Source organism: Chelonia mydas, chromosome 1 (assembly GCF_015237465.2).
Source record: "Chelonia mydas isolate rCheMyd1 chromosome 1, rCheMyd1.pri.v2, whole genome shotgun sequence".
Classification (NCBI taxonomy): Eukaryota; Metazoa; Chordata; order Testudines; family Cheloniidae; genus Chelonia; species Chelonia mydas.
In genome coordinates this window covers 138,795,686-138,822,216 of record NC_057849.1, presented here as the reverse complement: position 1 = coordinate 138,822,216, position 26,531 = coordinate 138,795,686, and the positions used below count along the sequence as shown (strand labels likewise).

Below are 26,531 nucleotides of genomic sequence, written 5' to 3'. Positions count from 1 at the left end.
AACACTGGCCCCAAACCCCTGGTTAAGAACTGCTGACAGGTGTTTGTCTAACCTGCTCTTAAAAACCTCCAGTGATGGAGATTCCACAGCCTCCCTAGGCCATTTATTCCAGTGCTTAACTACCTTTACAGTTATGAAGTTTTTCCTAATGTCCAACCTAAACCTCCCTTGCTGCAATTTAAGCCCATTGCTTCTTATCCTACCCTCAGAGGTTAAGAAGAACATTTGTTCTCCCTCCTCCTTGTCACAAGCTTTTATGTACTTGAAGCCTGTTATGTCCCATCTCAGGCTTCTCTTCTCCAGAGTAAATAAACCCAATTTTTTCAATCTTTCCTCATAGGTCATGTTTTCTAGACCTTTAATCCTTTTTGTTGCTCTTCTCTGGACTTTCTCCAATTTGTCCACATCCTTCCTGAAAGGCGGAGCCCAGAACTGGACACAATAGTCCAGTGGAGGCCTAATCAGCATGGAGTAGAGTGAAAGAATTATTTCTTGTGTCTTGCTTACAACACTCATGATAATACATCCCAGAATTATGTTTGCCTTTTTTTTTTTTTTAAAACACACTGTTGACTCTCATTTAGCTTGTGATCCACTATGATCCCCAGTTCCCTTTCAGCAGTACTCCTTTCTAGGCAGTCATTTCCCATTTTGAATGTGTGCCTTCCGAAGTAGAGTACTTTGAATTTGTTCTCATTGAATTTCATCCAGATCATTTTGAATTTTAATCCTATCCTCCAAAGCACTTGTAATCCCTGCTAGCATGGTATTGTTCACAAACTTTTTATAAGTGTACTCTCTATGTCATTATCTAAATCACTGATGAAGATATTGAAGAACTGGACCCAGGACCAATCTCTGCAGGATCTCACTTGATATGCCTGTCCAGGTTGACTGTGAAGCACTGATAACTACTCTCTGGGAATGGTTTTCCAACTTGTTATGCACCCACCTTATAGTAGCTCAATTTAGGTTGTATTTCCCCAGTTTGTTTATGAGAAGGTCATGCAAGATAGTATCAAAAGCCTTACTAATGTCAAGATATACTACATCTACTGCTTCTGTCAAAGAAATCTGTTAGGTTGGTTTGACATGATTTGTTCTTGACAAATCCATGCTGACTGTTACTTATCACCTTATTATCGTCTCCGTGTATGCTAATCGATTGCTTAATTATTTGCTCCATTATGTTTCTGGTTACTGAAGTTAACCTGACTTGTCTGTAATTCCTTGGGTTGTCCTTATTCCCCTTTTTATAAATGGGCACTATATTTGCCCTTTTCCAGTCCTCTGGAATCTCTCCCATCTTCCATGATTTTTCGAAGATAATCACTAATGGCTCAGATATCTCCTCCGTCAGCTTCTTGAGCATTCTAGGATGTATTTCATCAGGCCCTGTTGACTTGAAGACATGCAACTTCTTTAAGTAATTTTTAACTTGTTCTTTCCCTATTGTAGCCTCAAATCCTCTCTCATTTTCACTGGCATTCACCATGTTACATGTCCATCTGCTATTAAACTAAAAGTCCTTTAGCACTTCTGCCATTTCCACATTTTCTGTTATTGTTTCCTCCCGCTCCTCGTTGACTAATGGGCTTACCCAGTGCTTGGTCTTTCTCTTGCTTCTACTGCATTTGTAGAATGTTTTCTTGTTACCCTTTATGTCTCTAGCTACTTTAATCTCGTTTTGTGCCTTGGCCTTTCTAATTTTATGTTTTCATGCTTGTGCTGTTTCTTTATATTCATCCTTTGTAATCTGACCTAGTTTCCAATTTTTGTAGGACTCTTTTTTTGGTTTGAGATAATTGAAGATCCCCTGGTTAAGCCAGGGTGATCTCTTGCCATACTTCCTATCTTTCCTATGCAGTGGGATAGTTTGTTTTTGTGCCCTTAATAATGTCTCCTTGAAAAATTGCCAACTCTCTTGAACTGTTTTTCCCCTTAGAATTGCTTCCCATGGGATCTTATCTACCAACTCCCTGAGTTTGCTAAAGCCTGCCTTCTTAAAATCCATTTTCTTTATTGTGCTGTTTCCCCCTTGCTATTCCTTAGAATCATGAACTCTAGCATTTCACGATCACTTTCACCCACACTACCTTTCACTTTCAAATTTTCAACCAGTTCCTCCTTATTTGTCAAAATCAAATCTAGAAGAGCCTCTACACCCTAGTAGCTTTCTCCAACTTCTAAAATAAAAAATTGTCTCCAATACTTTCCAAGAACTTGTTGGATAATCTGTGCCATGCTGTGTCAGTTTCCCAACAGATGTCTGGGTAGATAAAGTCCTGTGCTTTGGATGATTTTGTTAGTTGAACTGCAACAGCTGCTTTTAAAAAATGTGAAGGAAGCTAAGGTTTTCCATAGGAGGAACAAACAAAAACATCAGAGGACCACTCTATAACTAGTAATGGAGAACAAATAAATAAATGGAAACTCAAACTAAACAACTGATATTGTCCTTTTAGCTCATACAACACAGAGATATGGATGAACTAGAACAGAATATGCAAGCATAATCCATCAGTGTGGAACAACAACAGATGCTGGGTTCTACTGGGTAGGATCTTTGAAGCTTATAGTATAGGTCCAGACAACTTAAATTTCACTCAACTTCAAAAAATTTAACTTCTTAAGCATTGAGAAGGTCTGGGAAAATGAAAGTGCATTACATGTAACAGCATGTACCACAATACAAATGTCTGTGAGGTGATTATTATTATTTTCTTAACACAATTTGACACTTCTCTGCTCATACTGTAAGCACTGTATTTTCACCCCAACAAGAATTTTTAAAGCAGTTATGCAACATATTTGTTCCATCTGCAACAAAATGAAAAAAAATTATTAAAATCTCTTAATTTCAGATAAGTGAGTGGCTTTGTTCCTAATGCCCAAATCGTACTGCTAGCTTCTGAGAAAGGCTCTTTTCCACACAGGCTATGTTCAAATTACAGGAAAACTGGGATTACTCCTCAGAACAGCTCTTTAAAAAGTAGTGGAAGAGAAACTTGAATGTACACTGAACTTAGCTCAATACTAACACTCTTTAATTTTATGAGGGGATAGCTGGGCAGGTATTAAAAACTCACTATATGCCTATCTCCAAAACCAAAAATAATCAAATGTTTTACGTTGCATGAAAGTATAGGATAGTTTACACTTTGATTAAACCTTCTAAGCCACGAGGGATTTATTATTAAGAATGTGTCAGTTTTCTGTGTGAAGACATGAAGCAACTTCCACAGCCACTGTTGACTTGGCCAATGTGATCCAAAAGGATTTTCCCATATTAGAGAGACCAACATGCTCTGAGAGAGATAGATATTATTATTATCTATGTACCACCTAGCTCCAAGTTAAAGTTTAAACTGTAACTGTGTGTAGTAAGTACATAGGAATTATTAGCCACCACATAAGACTGTCCACCAGTGATATACCTCAGATACATCAATGATATTTTCATTCTCTGGACAGACAACTTAAACTCCCTCATAGATTCCCACCACAACTTCAGCAATCACCATCCATCCATCAAACTCTCTCGAGAACATGTCCACACCAGCATCAACTTTCTGGACACCAAATCAGCTTCAACAATGGAACCCTACAGACACTGATATGCAGATCACCACACCTACCTTCCTAGACCCAGTAACCACCCCAAACACAACAAGAAATCTGTTATCAACAGCCAAGCACTCTGATACCATAGAATATGCTCTGAGGAGAAAGTCCAGGATATACACTTTCAACTACCTTCTTCAAACAAGGACACTCCACTAGAGAAGTAGATCACATCATGGAAGAGGCCATCCCAAATAGCCCAAGAGAACCTGCTTCAAGACAGAAATAAAATCCCTTCTGACTGCAAATCCCTAGTTGTCACCTACCATTCCACACTGGAACCCATATGGGGTATCATGAAACAACAACAACGCATACTCAGTGGGGTCCCATCCTGAAATAAATCTTTCCTAAACCCCCACTTCTGGCCTTCAAACAACCCCTGACTTGCCCATGCTCAATATCAGAAGAAAGATCCCCACAGAGCAGGACAAATCAACTCAAAGCAGCAACAGATTCTGCCACAACAACAGTGCAGACATATCTTCACTGCTAGAATGAACAATATCCCCCACAACACATCTTTCAAGATTCATGGACCCTGCACATGCCTATCACAACAACGTGGAATACCTCATCCAGTGCACTAAATGACCCAACAACAATTATGTAGGTGAAACCAGACAATCTCTACACTCTCAAATGAACTCACTGGAAAACGAAGAAAGACAAAAACACTATCACCTGTGAATGAATGCTTTTCACAAAACGTCAGTCTATATCTGACCTCTCAGTCCTCATCCTCAAAGAAAATCTGCACAATACTTTCAAAAGACAAACCTGAATGCTTAAATCCATTACTTTACTCGACACCAAAAATCATGGACTGAACAGAGACACTGGATTTATGGTTTGTTACCCACTAACCCCCTTTTTTTGTCCTATGATTGCAGAGGTGTTAACAGGGCATTCTACTTTGAATGATCCCTTAAAATACCTAAAAAAAGAAAAGGAGTACTTATGGCACCTTAGAGACTAACAAATTTGTTAGTCTCTAAGGTGCCACAAGTACTCCTTTTCTTTTTGCAGATACTGACTAACAAGGCTGCTACTCTGAAACTTAAAATACCTGTTAAGTACTTAGGCTAAACAATCTGTTCCACCTTGCATTTTACAGTGAGGCTGGGAGTTCCTTTCCCAGACCTGAAGAAGAGCTGTGTGTGGCTGGTAAGTTAGTGTCTCTCTCACCAACAGAAGTTGGTCCAATAAAAGATATCACCTCATCCACCTTGCCTCTCTAATGTCCACTAATTAGTTCAATTTGCCCTAGTTTTTGACATCCATTGGTAGACACAGTCAGAAATGCTAGTACATATTTTCTGATGAGTTTTTGCTAATAAAAATACATAAAATATAGAGATCTACTGTTACACATCAATTCAACCTTTTATCAGAACTGCATATAATATGCGAAAGACATTTCCAAATTATAGAAAATACTTCCACTTCACAGGAGATTAACAATCATCAACTACTCAGCTATCCTCCACTCTCAGTAGATACTCCTGTGGTTTCTCCCTTACAAACCTACAATATAGTTTTACTACAGACATATCCAAAATTCTAGAGGTAACAGTGAACAATAATAGTTCACCTGAGAGATATCAACAACCTTTCTCCCAAGACTTTTTGACTGATCAAGAGGGTGTAAGAAGGGTTGTCTTGGAACATGCTTGAATAATAAATATGAAGTTGTTTGAACACTGGTACATTATACACATTCTGCTAAGTTTGGTTTTTTTAACTTTTGTACAAGAAATATTTTAGGCAAAAAGGCATTTTATGGAAATTAATACTGGAATTTTCAAGGAAACCTAAGGGAGTGAGGAGCCCAAAATCCACTGAATTTCAGTGAGAGAGATGGGCATCTAAACCTTAGAATACTTCAGAGATCCCAGCCTTCAATAGTAAGGCAAAATATTGTATTGATGGAACTCTGCTGTAGCTATTTAATTTCAGTAAACTACAATAAACAAGGAAGCTTTTCCGAATTGCAAATTAACATTTTCTAAACTAATTTAAACTTCATTTTTAACGTTAATAAGAATATTTAAATTCTAATGGTTATGCCAGAAAAAAATGGATTGTGTTATATTATGTAGGTTTCATAGCAATATAGCATAAAGAATCATGACTCTCACTTAAGACCTTTTGATTCCAGTGCCAATTTCAATAACCATATGCATTAAATACCAGCACTTGCACAGAGGATGCCAATAAAGAATGGTTTGACATTCAGCATAAGAACACATTAATTGGAACATGTATCATGAAAATAAGCATGAATAAGTCATTTATCTTGCTTTGCCAGTTTGTCATGCTGTTTACTTTAAAATCAGCAGACATTTGCAAAGAAGAAGCTTTCTCAAGATTAAAATACTGATTTTGTGTCAGGAGTTAGCTGAAAATCTTGTTCATTATGCAGAGTTATAAATTAAATCTTCTTTTCCCTAATATATATACATTCTCATATTGACGCAGGAAAATTAGCATTGAAAATGTAGTATTGATTTTTAAAAACATAAGCAAAATGTATTCAACATTTTGCTCAATTTTTCACTTTATGCTAAAGTTAAAAGGAATCTTTTACGTAAAATTAAGTTTAGGTTTCCCGCATGCAAGGTACCAAATTAATTACAATTATAGGTTAATAATATTTGTCTATAGTTCTATTGTAAATCTCCAATGACTTGGTAATAATTATTTAAACCTTAAAGAGGGGTTTGAAAAGGACTCAGGATTGATAAATTGATAGGTAAGAGATGATCTACAGAGGCATGCTGAAAAATAGAACCACCAGTCTCAATTGTCTAATAATATAATAAGTGAGAATAAACAGATGCTTAAAAAAACAGAAAGGCTGGAAAATCCAGTGTGTAGGATCCTCAGAAACCTGAGCTTCCAAATGAGGAAAAAGCTGAAAGTATAATTGATCTATTTATCTGTTTTCAGAGAAAAACGGCTTGCCACAATTAGATTGCAAGTTCTTCAGGACACATATCAGCCTGTTCAGTAATTAGCACAGTAGGGTCTGATCATGGCCAGGGACACAAAATAGAATATATTTTGAAGTGAACAGGAGTATTGAATACCACCGACAGGATGATAGATGCTTATCATATTGTAAGTTTCTAATCACCAAAATAAAGAAAAAATCCTGGGTGCAGTGAGACCACAAATAAATAAATAAAATATATCTATATAATCACTGCACCCATGATACTCTCTCTCTCTCTTTCTCTCTCTCTCTCTGAGAAACAGAAAGAGAAAATATGTAATAGAAAAGATCCTGGGTGCAGTAAGGCCACAAATAAATATTTTTAAAATTTGCATTTAATCGAAATCTAGTTTGTAGGAGATAAAACTCAGACTTTTTTTTTGCCTCCACAATATCGTTTGAAGCAATTGTCACTTTTAGCATTGTAGCCAAATGGGCTTTACATATTTTCAACACTCCAAAATACATACATATGGATCAAATCTTGTGGGTCTACAAATCCAAGTCAAATGGAGGGCCCAGTCTTCCTTGTAAGACAATGTAGAAGCTGCATTTCAGTATCCAGCAAAAGTGCTCATTTGTCATAAGGGGAGAAGCAGTACTTATTTTGGAATGCTGAAAATATGTAAAAGCCATTTGGCTACAATACCAAAGATGACAACTGCCTCAGAACATATTGTGGAGGCAATAAAAATCTGTGTTTTATATTCCAGAAACTAGATTTTGAATACATGTACTATTCTATTACAATACATATACTCTATACTGTATGTTATAGCATACAAAATAAAATTGTAAATTATTTTTACTTCAACAATTTCCTATTATATAAATTGCAAAGGAATTATACACCTCAAAAGTCACATTTGTGGTGCCTGGTTTATTGCTCAGGGGGGGAAATGAACTTTCAGAAATTGAATTTAAAGTGGAACTATGATTCTTAGATAACAAAAGATCATCTCAAGATTTCTGTCATATTATTTACAAGTAAAAATCTGTCCTCATTACAAAGTAAAGGGAGTGCAGATATGGCACAAAAATCAGATGTTTGAAATTTTTAGAGCTGACTAAGCGATTTAGTGACAACTTCCATTGAAATTAATAGGAAGAACATTCATTCCAGTCTAGAGACTGAGTGCTTGTTGATGTGTTTCTTAGGACTTGTATACTTTTTGATTGATTTTAATAGAGTTTTGATATGAAAAGCTTTTAAAGATTGAAGGGTTCTTTGGCTTCCTGTAGTTGGGAAAAATAAAGAAGAGACTCACAATGTATGTGTATGGATAATGGCACCTTGCTTTAGCATTTTATATAGTTGAACTTAATAGTACAAATTGAAACGGTTATTCCAGAGATCAAAAACAACAAGGAAAAAACTCCACCTTGCCTTGTTCTGGTTAGGCTTATCAATTTAAATTCCCCAGCACAAAAGGTAGCACCTCATCAGTTAACTTTCATACATGTACAGTATATTATATATCAAATTTAGCTGGATAGCATAATGAAATACTATAATGAGCTGTGCAGAGGAACTGACATACTGTACAATTTCATCAGTTCCCAAAGCCATAAATGGAACCCTACAAGGAATTAAGAAACGTATTTTTAACAAACTATTGCTGTACTAACAAAAGTTTAGAAACTTTTTTGGTCAGTTAAATCGTTTGCAAGAATACTTTTTCATTAAAATGTATTATTTTCACTATTCTTAATGAAAGACAGATAGCCTATACATAGTCCCAACTATACACGGGAAAACAAAGTGTATCTTTTAAAATTACAATAATATTTATTTTATGTTACAAGACACAAGAATGTTTATCATAAAACCGCTTAGAAAAAGAGATTTTTCTTTAGATTGCAGTAGTTTAATAGTCCTAAATAAGGTCAGCAGAAACTAATATACAGCACTTCAATTTTGGTAGTAATAATAGGAAATTATTAAGTATACTTAATGGTGTTTTTACTCCTAATTTTCCAATTTTGAAAAATTTAAATTATGTGTATCAACAATGGTTAGATTAAGTCAGAATAGTAACTATATATGCACCTTTTTTTCTGGCACACAAACATAGGCTGGGTGCATTCTATTAAGTTTTAAATTAAAGAAGCTTTCCAGTTCCTAGCAAGTAATGTCAGTCTTTAGCCTGCAACTATAGTACCATTCAAATTATCTGAATCTCTCCTATCTAAAACTTCTATTGCCCAGAACAAAGCTATGTCCATTGATAATGCCTAGTCAAAATGAAAATTCCCTAGGTTATCCAGAACCTCTGCTATCTAAGATAATTCAACATCTCCCATAATATTCACAAGAACATAAGAATGGCCATACTGGGTCAAACCAATGGTCCATCTAGCCCAGTATCCTGTCTTCAGACAGTGACCAATGCCAGATGCCCCAGAGGGAATGAACAGAACAGGTAATCAACAAGTGATCCATCCTGTCGCCCATTCCCAGCTTCTGGCAAACAGATGCTAGGGACACCATCCCTGCCCATCCTGGCTAACAGTCATTGATGGACCTATACTCCATGAATTTATCTAGTTCTTTTTTGAACCCCTTTATAGTCTTGGCCTTTACAACATCCTCCAGCAAAGAGTTCCACAGGTTGACTGTGCATTGTGTGAAGTAATACTTCCTTATTCAGATGATAAAGGATAAGCACTAACAGCACATATTTTCCTCTCCCAGAAATTGTGAGATTCTGTTACAAAGTGCATTTGGAAGGTGGGGGAAGAGGGCAGGGAATAAAAAAAACCTTGCATGTAAAACCCACTATTAATTTAGCAAAATATAAAACATTTCTACACATTTCTTCATATACATGCTGATATGCCAGTGCACCTCTATTTCCAGTTGACACAGAACATATTTATACATACCACAGTTTGGTGGTTAACTTGAATCACTTCATCTCCAGCATGGATTTTCTTGCATCGATCTGCAGGTGACTGAATTTAAAATAAAAGAGGTGATAAAGAAGACAGTTCTTACTGGTCACCATCTCTCTTTCAGCAGTACGATTGCTACGCTATGTAAGTCAGGTTAGATTCATAATTACGTTCTCCAATGAAGTAAATAAATAAAAAAGATTTTTAATTAAGCCATTCACAGTTGTTTGACACAATATTCTGTATAATTGTATGCAAGACAGTAAAATGTTAAAAAGATAGTAATGTTTATGTTATCAAAGGTTAACCAGTTTCTAACGATGCCTTTTTAATACTAATAAGTTACCAATCGTTTTAAGCCATCTAATATCTGTAAATCTTAGAGGTCCACCTTCTGCTAATGCTCAGGGTGCCAGAGCTCTAATGGACAACAGCTTCATAAATATACTTTGCAACATTATGTCTTTCATGTTCTAATCTAATTAAAACAAATACTTTAAGTGAACTTCAGAAAAATCAATATTTTTTTGCATGCAGATAAAATCAGTATCTAAGGTAAGACAGATTAACTGTAAATTAATATTTCTAAACTATTATTAGTTGTGAGAGATGCAACTAGGACATGGATCCTGTAAAAATCCATACCTTCAAAGATGAATTAGTAGAGGTAGTTTTGCTTCTCTAAATAACAGCCTCATTTAAAAAAACATTTCTATTTCTCATATTTCTATCTTTAATATTTGCAGTGTTGTCTTAGAAGAGCTCCATGGAGCCCAAAAGCATATCTCTTTCACCAACAGAAGTTGGTCAGATAAAAGATACTACCTCACCCACCTTGTCTCTAACATTTTCAATAGACTAATTACTCTTGGTGCAAAACAATTACACTAAGCTTTCTATAAAGCAATACTTCTTCGACTTTTCCCACCCAGACTGCAGCTGATAGCATGTAGATAGAGCGCCACCAACTTCAGCTGGGCTCCTCACAGATACAGAAGTTCACTTGCTATCAATAGAAGGATCAAAGAGCCACAGTATGAAAGTGTCAGGATCTATGCCCCAGGAACTCCAAAAAGTTGCTACATTTTTGTATTGAGCAACTAGAATTAGACACATTAACTTTATCAATGGCTTTACTAAAAAAGAAATGATCTAGATGTAATATTCCCAAAGTCCAGAATTCAGTTTAATCATAACAACATAACTGAACCATTTTGTCTGTCAAAATGTTTGCCTCTTGCAGTCACATTGTCCCCTTCTGCTGTGATCATGCAGATTTCACCATAATAAGCTGAGTCAGCATTTGGATGGGAGATGTCCAAGAAAAACGTGCGCGTTGCAAGAAGTGGTGTTAGGGAAGAGGACCACTACATAGACTATCCCATATAGTGTTGTGCAGGTGAAGGTGCCATTTTGCATATAACATGTAAAATTGAAGTCCTGGCCACTCACTGAGCTCTTTCAGTACTAGAGATAATTGCATTCCTCTCATTAGAGGGTTGTTGATTTTGTGATTGGCTAGTTTTTCAAGTAGGAATCAATACAGACACCTGCACTGATGACTATTTCCTTTTACAGTTTAGTTTAATGAAATCAGAGGGGGACTTTATAAATAACTACTTTCTAAGAACTTCATATGGTGATTGTTAGAATAAAAAAGCAAAGATCCAACTCTTGAAGCACTAGTGTGTGGACTGATACATGTTACAACATGACTCCAGTTTGTATTTCCTTTTGAATCTCTTACCAGGATACTCATCAGAGAATTAAACATTTAATTTTGCAAACAATGATCAGTTCAGGTTTGCTTTCAACTAATGAATCGAGTCTCTCATTTTTCTTACATATTTATATTATGAATTGTAAAAATGTACTCACCAGTCTTTTTACACCATGTACAAACTCCCTCCCCACCCCATGCACTCATGCCTGACCCATCACCCGGCCTCAAGGCATCCCACATAATCATTACTTTCAAGCTAAAGTCTGAGTAAAGAGATAAGCCTTGAACCATGAGGTTAACACATTCTAGCTCTGCAGGAGCACCAGAGAAAACACAGTACAGAGCCAAGAGACCCTCCATGGAGAATCTGACTCCATTCTCTCTGAGCTAAAATCTAAAGATTTATAGCACAAATGCCCAACTAATTTTAATGGCTAAAATGGTATATTGGGAGAGAAATGGCTTCTAATGTTGCCAAGATCCAAATCATAGACGGCTGTATAGACGGACATCAAAGCCTTGAATCGCACCTAGCAGGCGATTGCAGAGTTAAGGATAACAAACGTAATACGCACTGCATGCTTTGTAATACTAAGTATATAGGTAGCTGTATTTTGCACAGGAAACAGCTTCTCAGTGGTCTTCTAGGGTAGCTTCATGGAAAGAGTATTGCATAAATCCTGCCTGGAGGTCACAATAGCTATGAAATGCTCCATATCAGAAAAAAAAAGATCACAAACGTTTGGTCATATGTAGAAGCAAAGAGATTTTTTGACTGCCACTGCCATTTAGAAATCCAGTAGCATCCCAGATTGCAAACTATCAATGGAAAAAAGGTAGGTAACATCTTCCCAGAAATGACAGGCACCAATCCTTCCAGAATCTGTAGATGCTTCCTCTTGTACACCAGTATGACGCCTGTCTTTTCCATATTATGCATGGTCCTAACAACCAAATGTTTGAAAGATGCTAACAGCTTACTCTCCATTAAAACTTTATTAGCCATTAGTAGTAGTATGTCCATATCCAACCAGTAGGCTGAAGCTTTCTTAACACCTCCAGGGCTTCAGTGCGTGAAACTGATCAAGACCAAATTAAAAAAAACATTGTGTTTGCTTCCTCCTGACAGGACTCTGCTACTATATAATTATATCGATGCATAAGGGAGGAAAGTAGGAATGAAATCTCAAGATTCTTAGGGAATTCATTATCTTCCCCTTTGTGAAATAAAACATCCCAGTAATTTGTAGACTTTGTTGGTTGTATATCTTAGTTTTTTAAGTTTAAGGGAAACTCAAATTTCAAAACTCTTCTCTCATTTTTGCTTATGTCTCCCAGAAATATCACAACCCTCCTGCACCAACACAGAACTGTACTTAATTCCACCGGTGATGTTGAGAGCTGTGGTTTGATTTGTAAGAACCCTGACTGAGTCTTCAAGTTCCTTAATGGCTTACGTTGCTCCTCCTTCAGGAAGACTGGTGTTCACAGAGGTCCTACCACAGACATATTACAGAATACAGCCCAACAACATTGTCTGCAGCAAGAGAAAGAAGAAATGGTCAAAGGTCCAAGAAAGCTTGCATGCTGCAGGTCCTGTGGAGGACCTGACCCTTCCCCACACACATTCCTATTCTATCTGGCATGAGATATTTCCAGAGTCCCAGTGCAAAAATCAGATGTAAAAGTATTCAGTATTTGAGACACTTCATGTTTGTCAGGAAATGATATAGTAGCAGAGTAGAACAAGTATTTCTTTGTAAGTTTGTTTGAGCATGAGGTCATCAGGAAGTTTTCAAGAGAAATTGACTAAACAGTCCTGAAAGCTGCACAGTCTTGTGTTAGAGGCCTGCTCTGTATCTATTGTTATGGATTAAAGCCCTAAAAAAAACCCGTCAGCTTGCCAACTCCCTAATGGGCAGCCAATTCTGTACAAAGGGGGTGGGGGAGAAGGGGAAAGCAAACTATAAGACAGCTGAAAAGTATGCAGTTGTGTTTTGCTTAGAGTTCCCTTTGGTGTCCTTCAATGAGTAAGCTCACATCTAAGTGATCCTTACTATAGAGAGGCAAGGTGGGTGAGGTAATGTCTTTTATTGGACCAACTTCTGTTGGAGAGAGAGACCAGCTTTTGAGCCACATAGAGCTCTGCTTAGAGATCTGCGTGGCTCCTAAGCTTGTCTCTCTCACCAACAGAAGTTGGTCCAATAAAAGATATTACCTCACCCACCTTGTCTCTCTACCATCCTGGAATTGACATGGCTACAACTACACTTCCCTACTACAACGTTACTCAGAAGTCTATGCAGAAATGTACAACAACATTTTTTAATATCAATTTCAAAGGATGCACTTATTTCCAGGCTTTTACTTCCATTACAAAATTAAATGAGGTTGGATAGACATAAAAACTATTTTTTTCTTGTGCCACAGCAAACTCCAGCATATAAGTCAGTACATATTAAAAACATTTATCTTTTACACACAGTCCAAGAAAACCCCAGCAAGTCAGTTGTCTCCTAATTTGATCAAGGGAAGCATTTTAAATACCTTGCAAGAATGAAGTAAAGCTGACTGTCCTGGATTAATAAACAAAAGCAATCTCATTTTTGCCCTCCAACTTGCCATTGATCCCTCACAGCCAACTAGCAGAGTTTTGCAAGCAAAATATAGTCTGTAGCGAAGGGAAGGCATTAACCAAATGTAAGGTCAAAAAAGCTTCCAGGCCTGAATGTACAGTATTAACAATACTTACATTTTCTGTTGTTCCAGTAATTACATGGAGACCATCATATGTTGATTTAATGTACATACCCTAAGAAAAAGACATCATGGGAAAGAATTTGTAAAGTATTTCATAAACTATTACCATCCAAAACAATTTGCATATCTCTCTAAAAGGAAAATCTATCAATTATTTGAGCTATAAATTAACACATGCCACAAGGAATACCTCTCTGGACAGAAAAGTGTGGTGTTTTTTTTTTTTTCTGGAATGGGGGCGTAAAGGAGAGAAGTTAACTGAGATAGAACAATAAGACTGAATGATTGTGGCACCTATACAGAAGTTACAATTTGAAGCTTTATCTTTGTGAATATCCATTGCTTTAGTGGTACCTCACAAATATCCCTTATACTAGAAACACCACTGCAACATTATCTGCTTACAAAGAAACCCAACTGCTGTATTAGGATGACTGGTGCCTTCAGCTACCAGAATCTAAGGTTTCATTAAAAATAAGTTCTTTAGCCATTAAGATTGCAAAGATAAACTTTCAAATGTGAACCAAGTGGAAACCAAACCTGTGATGTGTACCTGAAACAACAGCTCTAAGAATTGCTAACTGCCTCATTCACCTCAACACCATGTTAACTGTAAACCTTAATCATGACAATTTGCTAACTATTTTAATGCTGATCAATGCACACCAAAAAGAAGAAGGATTACCATATATGTAGAACTGTATAATCTCCTGTGAGTGACATCTCATTTTGAAGTCATAAGAACATAAAGATTAGTTTGTGGGCAGATGTTGGGACCATACCAGAACTACCTTGTATATTTTAATAGCAAGCACTGAGCCACAAATGGGGGAATACGCTACAAAACTAACTGCTTTCTTTTTTAAAGAGAGACCCATCTGTAGTATGATAGTATGTTGTACAAGTAAGAAAACTAACCTTATCATCTAATCATGATTTTGCCAAGTTTAAGACCTACATAACACACTCTTAGCAAACCAGATGCCTGGCAACCCTAGCTAGAACCAGAGTTGGGGGAGCTGCCACATTCCAAGTCATGCTCTGCACCCTCACCCTCTATGCAAAATTCTATCATTCTCTGGGTGACATCAGCAAAGAGGCCCAAATTGTTCACCCTAGATGCCATCTGGTGCTGTTCAATCACTTCTACAACTCCCTTCCTTCCCTTTCAACAGACCTCTCTGCAGAAAGGAGGTGGACACTGGGCAGGCCAGGAGAGCACTGCTTCCATTCTAGCCCCTCAGATCAACCCAGAAAAGATAAGTTTTCAGGTGACATGCTGTTCTCTCTCCTCTACCTGGGGCACCACAGCCAAGAGTGAATCCCTAGCAGAGGAAGTCAATTGGAACTGTGCTGCCAGGGAGTGGTCACCAGAGACTAGACCAGTGGTTCTCAAGCTTTTTAGGGTCGTGCCACCTCTTACCCGTGTCCATGCTTGCCCCCTTCCCACGAGCCGGGGCCTGGAGTGGGGACGCAACTCCAGGTAAGGCAACCACGGCTGGGACTGCGGCTGGGACCGGGTCTGGGAGCGAGGCTGGCAGTCGGACTAGGAGCAGAGCCCTGGACAGGGGCCGAGTCTGGGGGCGGGGCCAGAGCTGCGGCCGGGGCCAGGAGTGGAGCTGGGTGGCACTCCCTTCCCACCCTCTGTGCGGGCTTGACTGGGCCCCACCACACCCCCACGAACGTTCCTCCATGTCACCCTAGGGGGACGTGCCCCACAGTTTGGTGACCTCTGGACTAGACAGTGAGGATGCATGGAGCCTCCAGATGGAGGGCTTTGGGTGCCTGCAAATCTCCTGGGATTAATAATGCGTGGGGCCAGTCTCTGCAACCTTTCTGATGATGAGGCAGGGGTGGGCAACCACTCCCAAAATAGAACAAAGTGAGGGGAGAATCCCCCAAGAGGACCATTGAAGATTTCCTCCCATAAAGCCTGCCTGCTTCCACCTCCTCCCCAAGAAAGGGATTATCTGACTCCAAATTTTTCACTTCCCTATTACTCCATCATTCGGCTCTGCAAAGATATCCGCAAAGATCATTCTGCTCCGCATAGCCCGAGGCAGTAAATCATTGGCATCACTCCTACTGGACATGCCATGCTACCAAGGGCAAAGTAGAGACTGAGTTCCACTCCATGCTGCTCAGAATGCTCCATGAGGATTCCTGTCTGTCTCCCCCACTCACCCTATTATGCCAACACACACCTTGCTCACTCCACACTCACTCACTACTGGGGACTAGAAGGGAAAATCATTGTAATCCATAGATTCATAGGACAATGTCAGTTTCCCATTAATATGTTACCCAGCATCATGCGATTTTCTATTTATTTAGATAAATATCTTTAATAGCTATCACCTGTGTAAGGTAGGAAAGTGCTATTATTCCCATTTTACAGATGGGGAACTAAGGCATAAAGAGGCTAAGGCCATATCTACATTATGGGCACTATAGCAACGCAGCTATAGCACTGTAGTTATGCCGCTGTAGCACCATGGATTAGATGTTTCCTACAGCGGTGGCAGGTGTTTTTCTGTTACTATAGCTAATCCACCTCCCAGGCCATGGTAGCTAGCTTGATAGAAGCATGTTGATCTAAATTCTGAGTGTAGACCAGGGCTAAGTGACTTGGCCAAGGGTCACAGAGCAAGCCTGTGACAGAGCAAGGAACTGAAACTAGATCTCCGAGTCCTGAGTTAGCATCCTAACCACTGGACCATCCAATCTCATTTGTGCAGGAGTTCAGCACAAATCAATGTTTTCAGAATTGTTAGGTAGTAAAACTCCAACTGACTTTAGTGAAAGCAGAATTAAGCCAACACTGAGAGATTTAAAATAACCCTCACCTTTAACGTGCAAGAAAAATGAGCTATTGCATTAAAATATAACAGTGAAATATACACGTTTCCATTACTATGTCATCTCTTGAACGACCAGAAGAGCTAAACAAAAAAGTTTTCAGTCAGATTTGCTTTTAATGAAGTTATATTTTACTATACACACAACATACTGATCTTGAATATAAGGTAAAAACTAGTGCTGATGTGTCACTGAAACAATGCACATAACCTTAGTCAAAGAAAAAAATCAGGCATAATCAAGAACAAAATAATCTTAATGTAAATCTCCAACATAAATTAGATCTATGAAGTGAACTCGGTTCAAGATAGGCACATACATAAATTGCTAAGTACTGAAAGGAAGTAAACAATGATGAGTATTATTAGATGTCCAGCCAGAAAGTAAATGGATAGAGTCTTAGTGTTTACTTCTGTATTTTAGCTTTAATTTAGCATTACTCTGAAGATGCTAAGGGTTTACAACTATGCTTTGGCAAAGGATTACAGGCCCCTTGCAATCTATTCCTTTCCAGAAATGAAAATGGTGACTTTTAATTCAAGAATAGGAAAGAGGTGGGGTTGTGGAAAATTTTCCTTGAAATGCTGAGATCCAGTGTTGGATTTGCATACCACTCAGGGCACGTGGGGACAGAGGGGAAGAGGAAGCTGTTCCCTTGATTATATAACATCACAACTGTGTGAGAGCCAAGATTGGTCTATATTTCTAAAGCATTTTTTTAAATGAACAGAAGAACCCCCTTTTACCCTAAAAGGCAGTGAGAATACATGGCTTTGAGGGGATATGTATGATTTGTAGCCTCTTAAAAATGAGGAAACTACAGAAGTTTACAGGGTTGTTTTTCCCCTAACGATATTGTAATAGCACCCTCACTGAACACGGTGCTTCATGTGTGCTGTTCAACAGCACTAAAGTTGGCAGGGATAATGCTCTAGTATTCAAAGGCAACTCTAAAGTTCTGGAGAATTTATAAGAATAAGTCATGCCAAACAAATTAAGTTAATTTGTCTGAAATAACCTTTGAGTGCAATCACCATAAGAACAAGGAACTCGTGTGCACTTAATTTAAGGACTAGCCTTCTTAATGGATGCTGCATATTTAATAACATCGGAGAGTACCCAGATCAGTTACTGGCAGATGGTATGATTTAAAACCAATTAACAAATTTTATCTTGGGGCTAAATATTATTCAGTTAAAGATAAAAACTTCTCCCAGACTCTCTTTTTTAAAAGGAGGTACAAATAAAGTTAGATGTACTTTAGGCAGTGCTTTGTTATGTATTGCATTTTGTGAATTAGCTGTCTCTGATACTGGACTGAATGGCAACAGCAAGATGCTAAGTTTATTTTACCTCATATTTAACTCAATTTGAATTCTTCTACTGAGATGGTCATATAATGAAGCCCCCCCCCGCCCCAACACAAAGAAAAGGTCACAGGTTTCTTTAATAAACATTACGTGTGCTCTGAAAGTGGTCTAGTCAGCACCCTTCAAAACTAAAGCAACACACCTCTCCAATTCAACTCTAGAGTTCAGTGAAGCTAACAAGGACCATTAATTTTAGGTTTCAGAGTAACAGCCGTGTTAGTCTGTATTCGCAAAAAGAAAAGGAGTACTTGCTTTGTGTGTATATAAAAAGATCTTCTACACTTTCCACAGCATGCATCCGATGAAGTGAGCTGTAGCTCACGAAAGCTTACGCTCAAATAAATTGGTTAGTCTCTAAGGTGCCACAAGTACTCCTTTTCTTTTTAAGGACAATTAAGAGCCTCATAAATGTCATAGAGCTTCATCCATCCTCGTCTCAAAGTCCCACCTTCCTCATTATTTCAGGTTATATGACTCAGAGGAACATTAACATACCTGGACTTTCAGGTAGCAAGGCCACCAGTGGTATACTGCTCTCACACTGCTACACTCAGCTTCATTCCATTTATTTGCCATGTGAACAGGGACCTTCTGTCTATAACAGACTAATCTGAAGTTTGTTCCAGCAATCAGAGAAACACCCAGTCTGTAAATGTTTTGAAGTGTATTCCCTAATCCCTACTCTATATTCCCTAATCCATAAAAAAATATAACCCATATGAATAACTAGGTCTTGAATGAAACTGTCTGATAACGGTATTTGAAGTGTAAAGGACAGCACTAAAATGAAAAACTGGACTAGAAAACCTGGAAATCAATAAATTAAATTTCATAATGCCACAATCCTGCTTTGAAATTCCATATTATCATTTTTAAAAGTTAAAAAGGTATAGAAGTGTGTCAGAAAACCTTGTTAAGGGTTGGAAAAACATTCACAGCTGTAACAAGATTATCTGTTTTTCTTCTAACAAAACACGTGCACATTTTGGTTCTTTGCAGTGCTGAACACACTATTCTCAAACTCTTTATGTAAGGGGACTGTTGCCCCCTTCCTAACATTCAGTGGGGGTATTTTGGTTGCTAGCTCCCAGTACTAAAAGGGGGAAGGGTCGATGGGGAATCAGGACCCTGAGACTGCCAGTCCCTAGGAGCAATGGGGAGAGGCCCATGCTCCAGGTCAGCCTGAATGACAGGGTGGGCAAGCTAATCAGGGAGTCAGGAGGCCAGGGAGGTCCCATCCTCTGTGTGAGCTGGAATTACCTGGGTCAGACAGAGTGGGGCTGAGCTAAGGAGAGAGCAGGGGGCCCACGCTGAGCTGGGGAGGAGAGCTATGCCAGATCCAAAGGGACCAGAAAAGCAGCCAAGAGAGAGCAGACCCTGTGCTGGGAGCAAAGCTGCAGTCCCAAAGCCAGAGGCACAGCCCAGAGAGAGCAGACTTGCCCTGGGAGGAGAGCTGCAGCAACCAGAGCCAGAGGGGCCAGAAAAGCAGCCCAGGAAGCAGGTCAGTGCTGGGAGCAGAGTCACAGAAGCAGCCTGCAGAGCAGACCTGTCCTGGGAGCAGAGCTGCAGCAACCAGAGGCAGAGGGGCCAAAGAAGCAGCCCAGGGAGCTGGAGGCAGAGCAGCAGCAGCAGTGCAGAGACAGAGTGGTGGAGCTGGAGCAGACCGGAGCTGGGTGCGGTGAGCAGCTGGGGAGAGCGAGGGGGACCCTGGGCAGCGAGCCCACCACAGGGAGACGCCTCAGCCAAGAGGCTCTGCAGGCCAGACTTGGATCGTAACCCCGACAGGGCGGGGGCGACGCTGGGACGGAGAGTCCTACCACTTAGAGCCTGAGAGCGTGTGGCCACCACCAGAGCAAGTGTCCAACCCACAGCATGCCTGCAGCACAGCCAGGACCTGAGAAGGAGGCCTGGGACTTACAAGGAACAGACTGTGAACTGCCCTGACATTCCAGAGACACTGTTTGTGATGTTCCCTGCGACAGAGCAGGTTGATGTGTTTCCTTTAACCTTTCCCATTTTTCGTTATTCTTTTTAAAATTAATTGTTGATTAAATAACTTGCATTTGCTTTAAATTGTATGTAATGGTCAGTGGGTCAGAGAAGTGCCCAGTGCAGAGAGAGTACCCCAGATTGGGGACACCCTAGCCCCTGTCCTAGGTGACCACAGCAGGGTTGGGGTCGAGCCCCCAGGAATCCTGGGCCCAGCCTTCTTGGGGTTACGAGGACTATGTCAGACAGGTGAGTGGAAGGGGAGTCCTCAAGGGCAGGGAGGCCTCTGGCTAAAGGAAGTGGGAGCGAGGACTCAGATCCTTTCGCTAGCTTATTCCCCCGCTTACATATAAATCAGTTGAAATATTTCAGATTCCATTTCCTTAGGGTAAGGGATTACCAGCTAAACTAGTCAATTTCTTTTCTCTGAAACATAAACAGCAGAAAGAAACACCAAGTTACATTCTGTCCAATGATTCAGAAGAATCAACTTTCAAGTATTTTCTCAAATGGGATATCTCTACGAATTTCTGCAAAGCTGACCAATATTTAACTGATATTAAGGCTTTTTAGGAGAGATCTGCATTTTACAATTTCCTTTTCATCTTCACTTTTCTCGATACTGCAGGCTGTATCCCTTCTTCCTGCAATACTCACGAGGTACTACATATATGTAAACAACCACAGAGCCAAAATCAGGCACCAGACTGGGGAGCGGAAAAAAATCCAACGACAACAACATAGCACTCTACTCAAGCTCCATCCAAAAAGAATTCCCCATACATCATGACAATAGTCACAATATTTTCCTACTTGCTATGCTTATTTTGTCTGTCTTTCCACATGTTAACTACAATATACATTACTATAAAACTCATGAAATATTTAATTGTGAAAAGAGCACATGTACAGTAATTTGATACTTCACATTTATGTATGAGTGATATTTAAATTTCAGTAATATTTTTCATGTACAATTTCAGAGGTATTTAATTAAAAGTGATATTTTAGTACTCATATACCAGATGTCAAGATTAATTTTTTTTAATTTCAATTAAAGTTTGTCTCTTCCAACACCATGCACAGGAACCACTCATCCATCCATACACACCTTTCCCACTCCCCAGATCCCAAGAACAATTTACAACAGAAATTCAGATAAGTCTCACTCTGCTTTCTATTTTTATTTCCCTCCCTCCTCTTCCCATCCTACTTTAACTTCTTAGAGAGACTCTCCTCTCCAGCTATTTTAGATGTTTCACTTATCCTGGTTGGCAGACAGTACCATCTTCAAAGGAATGAGTCACTCTTGCCTATTTACTGCCCTGTTTGCAGACAGCCCTTCCATTTCTCTTATGTTAACAACATTAATATTGTTAACAGCTTTGCCAGTAGAAAACTCCAGTATGTGTCCAAACCACTGAAAGTAGGGCAGTCATAACTCTATCTTCCCAATGCCATTATGATATGAATCCTGGAAAAAAGGTATTGTTAGGTCAAGAAGTCATCACAAGTTCCTTATGCAATTAAGTGGTGAAAGGCCCTCAAGGTGCCATCCACTATCAACTACAAAACCTTTCATAACTTGTAGAACTGACAACTTGGGAACCAGGTCAGGCTAATGACAATAAATCAGAACATGTTGGATAAATCTTAAAAACTCCACAAAATGATGCACCCTTCATACAAAACATCAGAAAATGGTTTAACAAAGATAACCAGTTATGAGGATTACCATTTTATACAACCCAGAAGTTTGCTAGGCACCTCATACTACAAATAAACAGGTTTCAGAGTAACAGCCGTGTTAGTCTGTATTCGCAAAAAGAAAAGGAGTACTTGTGGCACCTTAGAGACTAACCAATTTATTTGAGCATGAGCTTTCGTGAGCTACAGCTCACTTCATCCGATGAAGTGAGCTGTAGCTCACGAAAGCTCATGCTCAAATAAATTGGTTAGTCTCTAAGGTGCCACAAGTACTCCTTTTCTTTTTACAAATAAACAAACATCTGGTCCCTGCTCCAAAGAGCTTACAGACTAGATGACGTCCATTCTAAGCAGGTGTGCGCGTGCATGCCAGCCGGAAGATTTTTCCCCTAGCAACGTCCGTAGGATCAGCCTGGGTGCCCCCTGGGGGGGTGCCTTCATGGCGCCCAATATCAGGCCCCGCCGACCCCTCACCCCCTCAGTTCCTTCTTGCTGACCATTCCGACAGAGAGGTAGGAGGGTGGGTATTGGAATGGATATGAACAACACATCTCGAAGAACAATAGTTATGAGAAAGTGAGTAACCATTTTTTCTTCTTTGAGTGATTGTTCATGTCCATGCTAAGCAGGTGATTCACAAGCTAGAGCTCAGGAGGTGGGGTCGGAGTTATCCACAGAAAATAGCACGGCTCTCCTGAAAGCTGCATCGTCCCTGGACTGTTGTGTAATTGTAATAGCGGGCTCCTTTGCCAGGGTATAGCAGGACCTAATGCAGGACGTTATCCATGATGATATACGTTGAGATGATACCAGAAGGCCCTTCATTCTGTCTGCCACAGCTACGAAGAGTTGGACAGACTTCCAGAACGACTTAGTTCTCTCTATGTAGAAGGCTAAGGCCCTATGCACGTCCAGTGAGTGCAGCCTGCACTCCCTGTCGGAGAAGCGTGGCTTGGGATAAAAAAAAAAAAAAAGATGTCCTGGGTCACGTAAAAATGGGAGACAACCTTTGGGAGAAAAGCCGGATGAGGCCTAAGCTGAACCTTATCCTTATGAAAAACTGTGTAAGGGGGCTTAGACGTGAGGGCCCTGAGCTCCGAGACCCGTCAGGCCGAGGTAATTGCCACGAGGAATGCATAAGTGCATGAGGCCGTGTGTCCCAGCAGCTTTAAACAGTTTCTTGCTGACGTCGTGGGGAACTGCCTGAGGCCTTGTATGATGTCCTGAAGTGAGCGAAACCTGGCCTCTGGGAGGTACGCTCTGGCTTGAGTAGAGTCCAGGACCACGCCTATGAACTCTATCCTCTGTACCGGGGACAGAGTGGATTTCTCCTTGTTCAGGAGGAGACCTAAGTCGAGGAAGGTCCTTCTTATAAACTCGACCTGAGCCTCCACCTGGGCCCTCGAGCAACCCTTGATCAGCCAGTCGTCGAGGTATGGAAAAACCTGTATCTGGTGCTTGCGCAGGAATGCTGCAACGACTGCCATGCATTTTGTGAATACTCACGGGGCAGTCGACAGTCCAAACGGGAGGACGCAAACTGGGAGTGGCCTGTGTTCACCACGAATCTGAGATGTGGGACTATTGCGATATGAAAATACGCGTCCTTCAAGTCGAGGGCAGCGTACCAGTCTCCTGGATCCAGTGAGGGGATAATGGAGGTTAGCGAGACCATGCGAAACTTGAGTTTCTTTACGTACTTGTTGAGTTGTCGCAGATCCAGTATGGATCTGAGACCCCCCTTGGCCTTCAGTATTAGGAAGTACTGGGGGTAAAAACCCTTGCCCCTTTGCTCCTGAGGAACCTCCTCCACTGCCTGTACTGAGAGGAGGGACTGCACCTCTTGACACAGAAGTTGCTCGTGAGAGGGGTCCCTGAAGAGGGACAGGGAAAGGGGTTCGGGGGGGCGGGAATGTACAGAATTGGATGGAATATCCCCTCTCTACCGTGCGGAGCACCCAACGGTCCAAAGTAATTTGAGACCAGGCATGGTAGAAAGGGGATAGACGGGATGAGAAAGTAAGATGGGAAGGATCCAAAGGTCAAACTGGCAAGCCATCCTCAACCGTACCCTCAAAAGGGTGGTCTAGAGCCCTGTGGGGCCCTAGGCTGGCCCGAGTTTTGCCCAGAGGGAGTACGTTGCCTCCTCCGAGTGCTCCTGTTCCACCTACGCGGAGCGTCCTGGCGGTTCTCGGGTTGATAAGGACGAGGAGCAGGTTGAGGCCTAAACTGTCTGCACTGGGTAGCAGGCGTGTGAAGCCCCAGCGAAAGAAGGGTACCCCTCAAGTCCTTCAAGCTGTGAAGTCTCTTATCTGTCTTCTCGGAGAAGAGAGCTACATCTTCGAAGGGAAGGTCTTGAATGGTCTGTTGGACCTCGAGGGGAAGACCAGAGACCTGTAGCCAGGCGCCTCTCCTCATAACCATCTCTGTGGCCAAAGTGCGAGAGGCCGCATCCGCCACATCCAGGGCCGCTTGTAAAGATGCTCAGGAGACCAACTTCTCCTCCTCCACGAGCGCAGAGAACTCCCCCCAAGCTTCCTGGGGCAGAAGCTCTGTAAATTTTGCCATAGACGAGCAGGTGTTATGTCTGTAGCGGCTTACTATGGCCTGTTGGTTGGCTATACAAAGCTGTAGACCTGCTGTGGAGTAGACCTTCCGGCCAAACAGGTCCAATTTCTTGGCATCCCTGTTTTTAGGCGTGGAGCCTTGAAACCCCTGACTTTCTCTCTGATTGGCCGCCTTGACCACCAAAGAGTCCGGAGGAGGGTGGGTATAAAGGTGTTCATACCCTTTAGAGGGAACAAAGTAGCGGCACTCAGATTTCTTGGCCGTAGGTGCCAGAGAAGCAGGGGTTTGCCACAAGTTCTTAGACGTTTCAGTTATTGCCTTGATAAATGGCAATGCAACCCTGGATGGGCTGGAGGGAGCCAGGATGTCTATGACAGGGTCTAAGTCCTCTTCTACCTCCTCTGCCTGAATCCCCAGGCTTTGGGCGGCATGCCTCAAAAGCTCTTGAAGAAGCCGGTTGTCCTCCAAAGCTGGGGCCGTCGAAGTCCCCGCGACCACTTCACCGGGTGAAGATGAGGAAGAGAGAACCGGAGGTGGACCCAGTTCACTGCCTTCAGCCCCCCTCAGAGTCCCTTGGCATGTGGTACTTGGTCTGTGGAACCGGCACTGATGAAGAACTCTGCATCACAGCTGGTGCCAGGGCAGGTAAAACCGGAGAGACCAAGACCGTCGAGGTCGGTAGGGATGGAGCTGAGGCTTCCACCAGTGCCGTCAGTTGGGGAGCCAGTGCTGGGGCTGGCTGAGGCATCGGTGCCGAAACCATGTGAGTCGGCGTGGCCACTGCAGTCAAGGGCGGCGCTGTCATTGGCGGTGCCGGCGCTGACTGTGGCACAAACGACGCCGAGGACACCGACACCGTTTTGGAGTGTGGACCATGGACTTGATGGTACACCCAGGGTGCCCAGAAGGGCCATTTAGCAGGTGGTTGCCACTGTTGTTGCCACGGTGCCGGCTATGGTTTGTGACTGCGCCGGGACCGGGATCTTTTGCTGCGCGATTTGCTTGATTGAGCCGAGTCTACCTCCGACTCCGAGGTCTCCGAATAAGAAGACCACGAAGGAGCAGTCCCCTGGGTCAGAAACAAACAATGACTCAACTCCGGTGAATGGCGCGCTTCCTGCGTCTGTGCGGGCAGTGCCGAAGATGGAGACCGACGAGCCATCGTGGTTGGCTTGCCCCTGGAGTGAAACAGGTGCCGTGCGGTCGCCGGAGACTTGTCCCTCCTTTGGGGGGAGGACGGCACCGGGAGGCGCATCAGGTCCCTTACAACCACCATTGATGCCAGAGGTGTTCGAGACAACTTGTCCACCAGATGGTCCGGGGACCAAGGAGGGTTCGGACTTGACTGGACCCTGGCCGGGGCAGGACTCGACGAGACCCTGGGTGGAAGCAAGGTGGACGTAGTCTGTGCTGAGCCACTTGCAAACGGTGCACTGGCCCCTTAGGCTTCAGGGGGGGTGATCGGTCCCTCACCGGCCTCTTCTTCTTTACCTGCACCGGAAATGGAGAACGGTGCCGAACTGATGCCGATGCCCTATGTCCCGAATAGTGGCGGTGCCGGTGGGCTTTAGAGTCCTCAGTCTGGCCCGTTTCGCGTGCCGTTGGTGCCGGAGCGCTGCGGCCAAAGAGGACGTACTCTGTGCCGGGTCGTTGGGTCCTGAGTCGGATTGCGGTCTCAGAGCCACCTCCATGAGCAGGAGTTTCAGTCTCTGCTCTCTGTCCTTAAGGGTTCTTGGGCGGAAACCCTTGCAAATGCAGCACCTGTCCTTTTGGTGAGTCTCACCAAGGCACCGCAGGCAGGACAAGTGAGGATCACTCTTGGGCATAAACTTGCCACAGGACTCACAGAATTTAAACCCCGGAGACACAGGCATACCCCCGGAGGGGAAACTATCTACCAAACACTACTAACTATGTAATAAGTACAACTATAGAGAAAAACTATTTACACTAAGAACAAAGACACTGCTAAGGCGCTTGCTGCAAGAGCAAGCAAAGTTCCAGCCAGCTGTCACAGACGGTAAGAAGGAACTGAGGG

At 41.6% G+C, this 26,531-nt stretch overlaps 1 protein-coding gene across 5 annotated transcripts in view; it reads right to left on the bottom strand.

Moving 5' to 3' along the window:
- CNKSR2 (connector enhancer of kinase suppressor of Ras 2) overlaps positions 1-26,531 on the bottom strand; it is a 379,302-nt gene that overhangs the window by 173,565 nt on the left and 179,206 nt on the right. For 4 of the 5 annotated variants that reach the window (XM_037901608.2, XM_007070479.3, XM_027832677.3 and 1 more), the window contains 2 exons: positions 13,993-14,052; positions 9,509-9,577 (listed from right to left, as the gene is read on the bottom strand). The exons of the other annotated variant lie outside the window; for it this stretch is intronic. In XM_037901608.2, the coding sequence (XP_037757536.1) occupies positions 9,509-9,577; positions 13,993-14,052 (129 nt within the window). The remainder of the gene's footprint in view (positions 1-9,508; positions 9,578-13,992; positions 14,053-26,531) is intronic. 5 annotated transcript variants of the gene reach the window in all.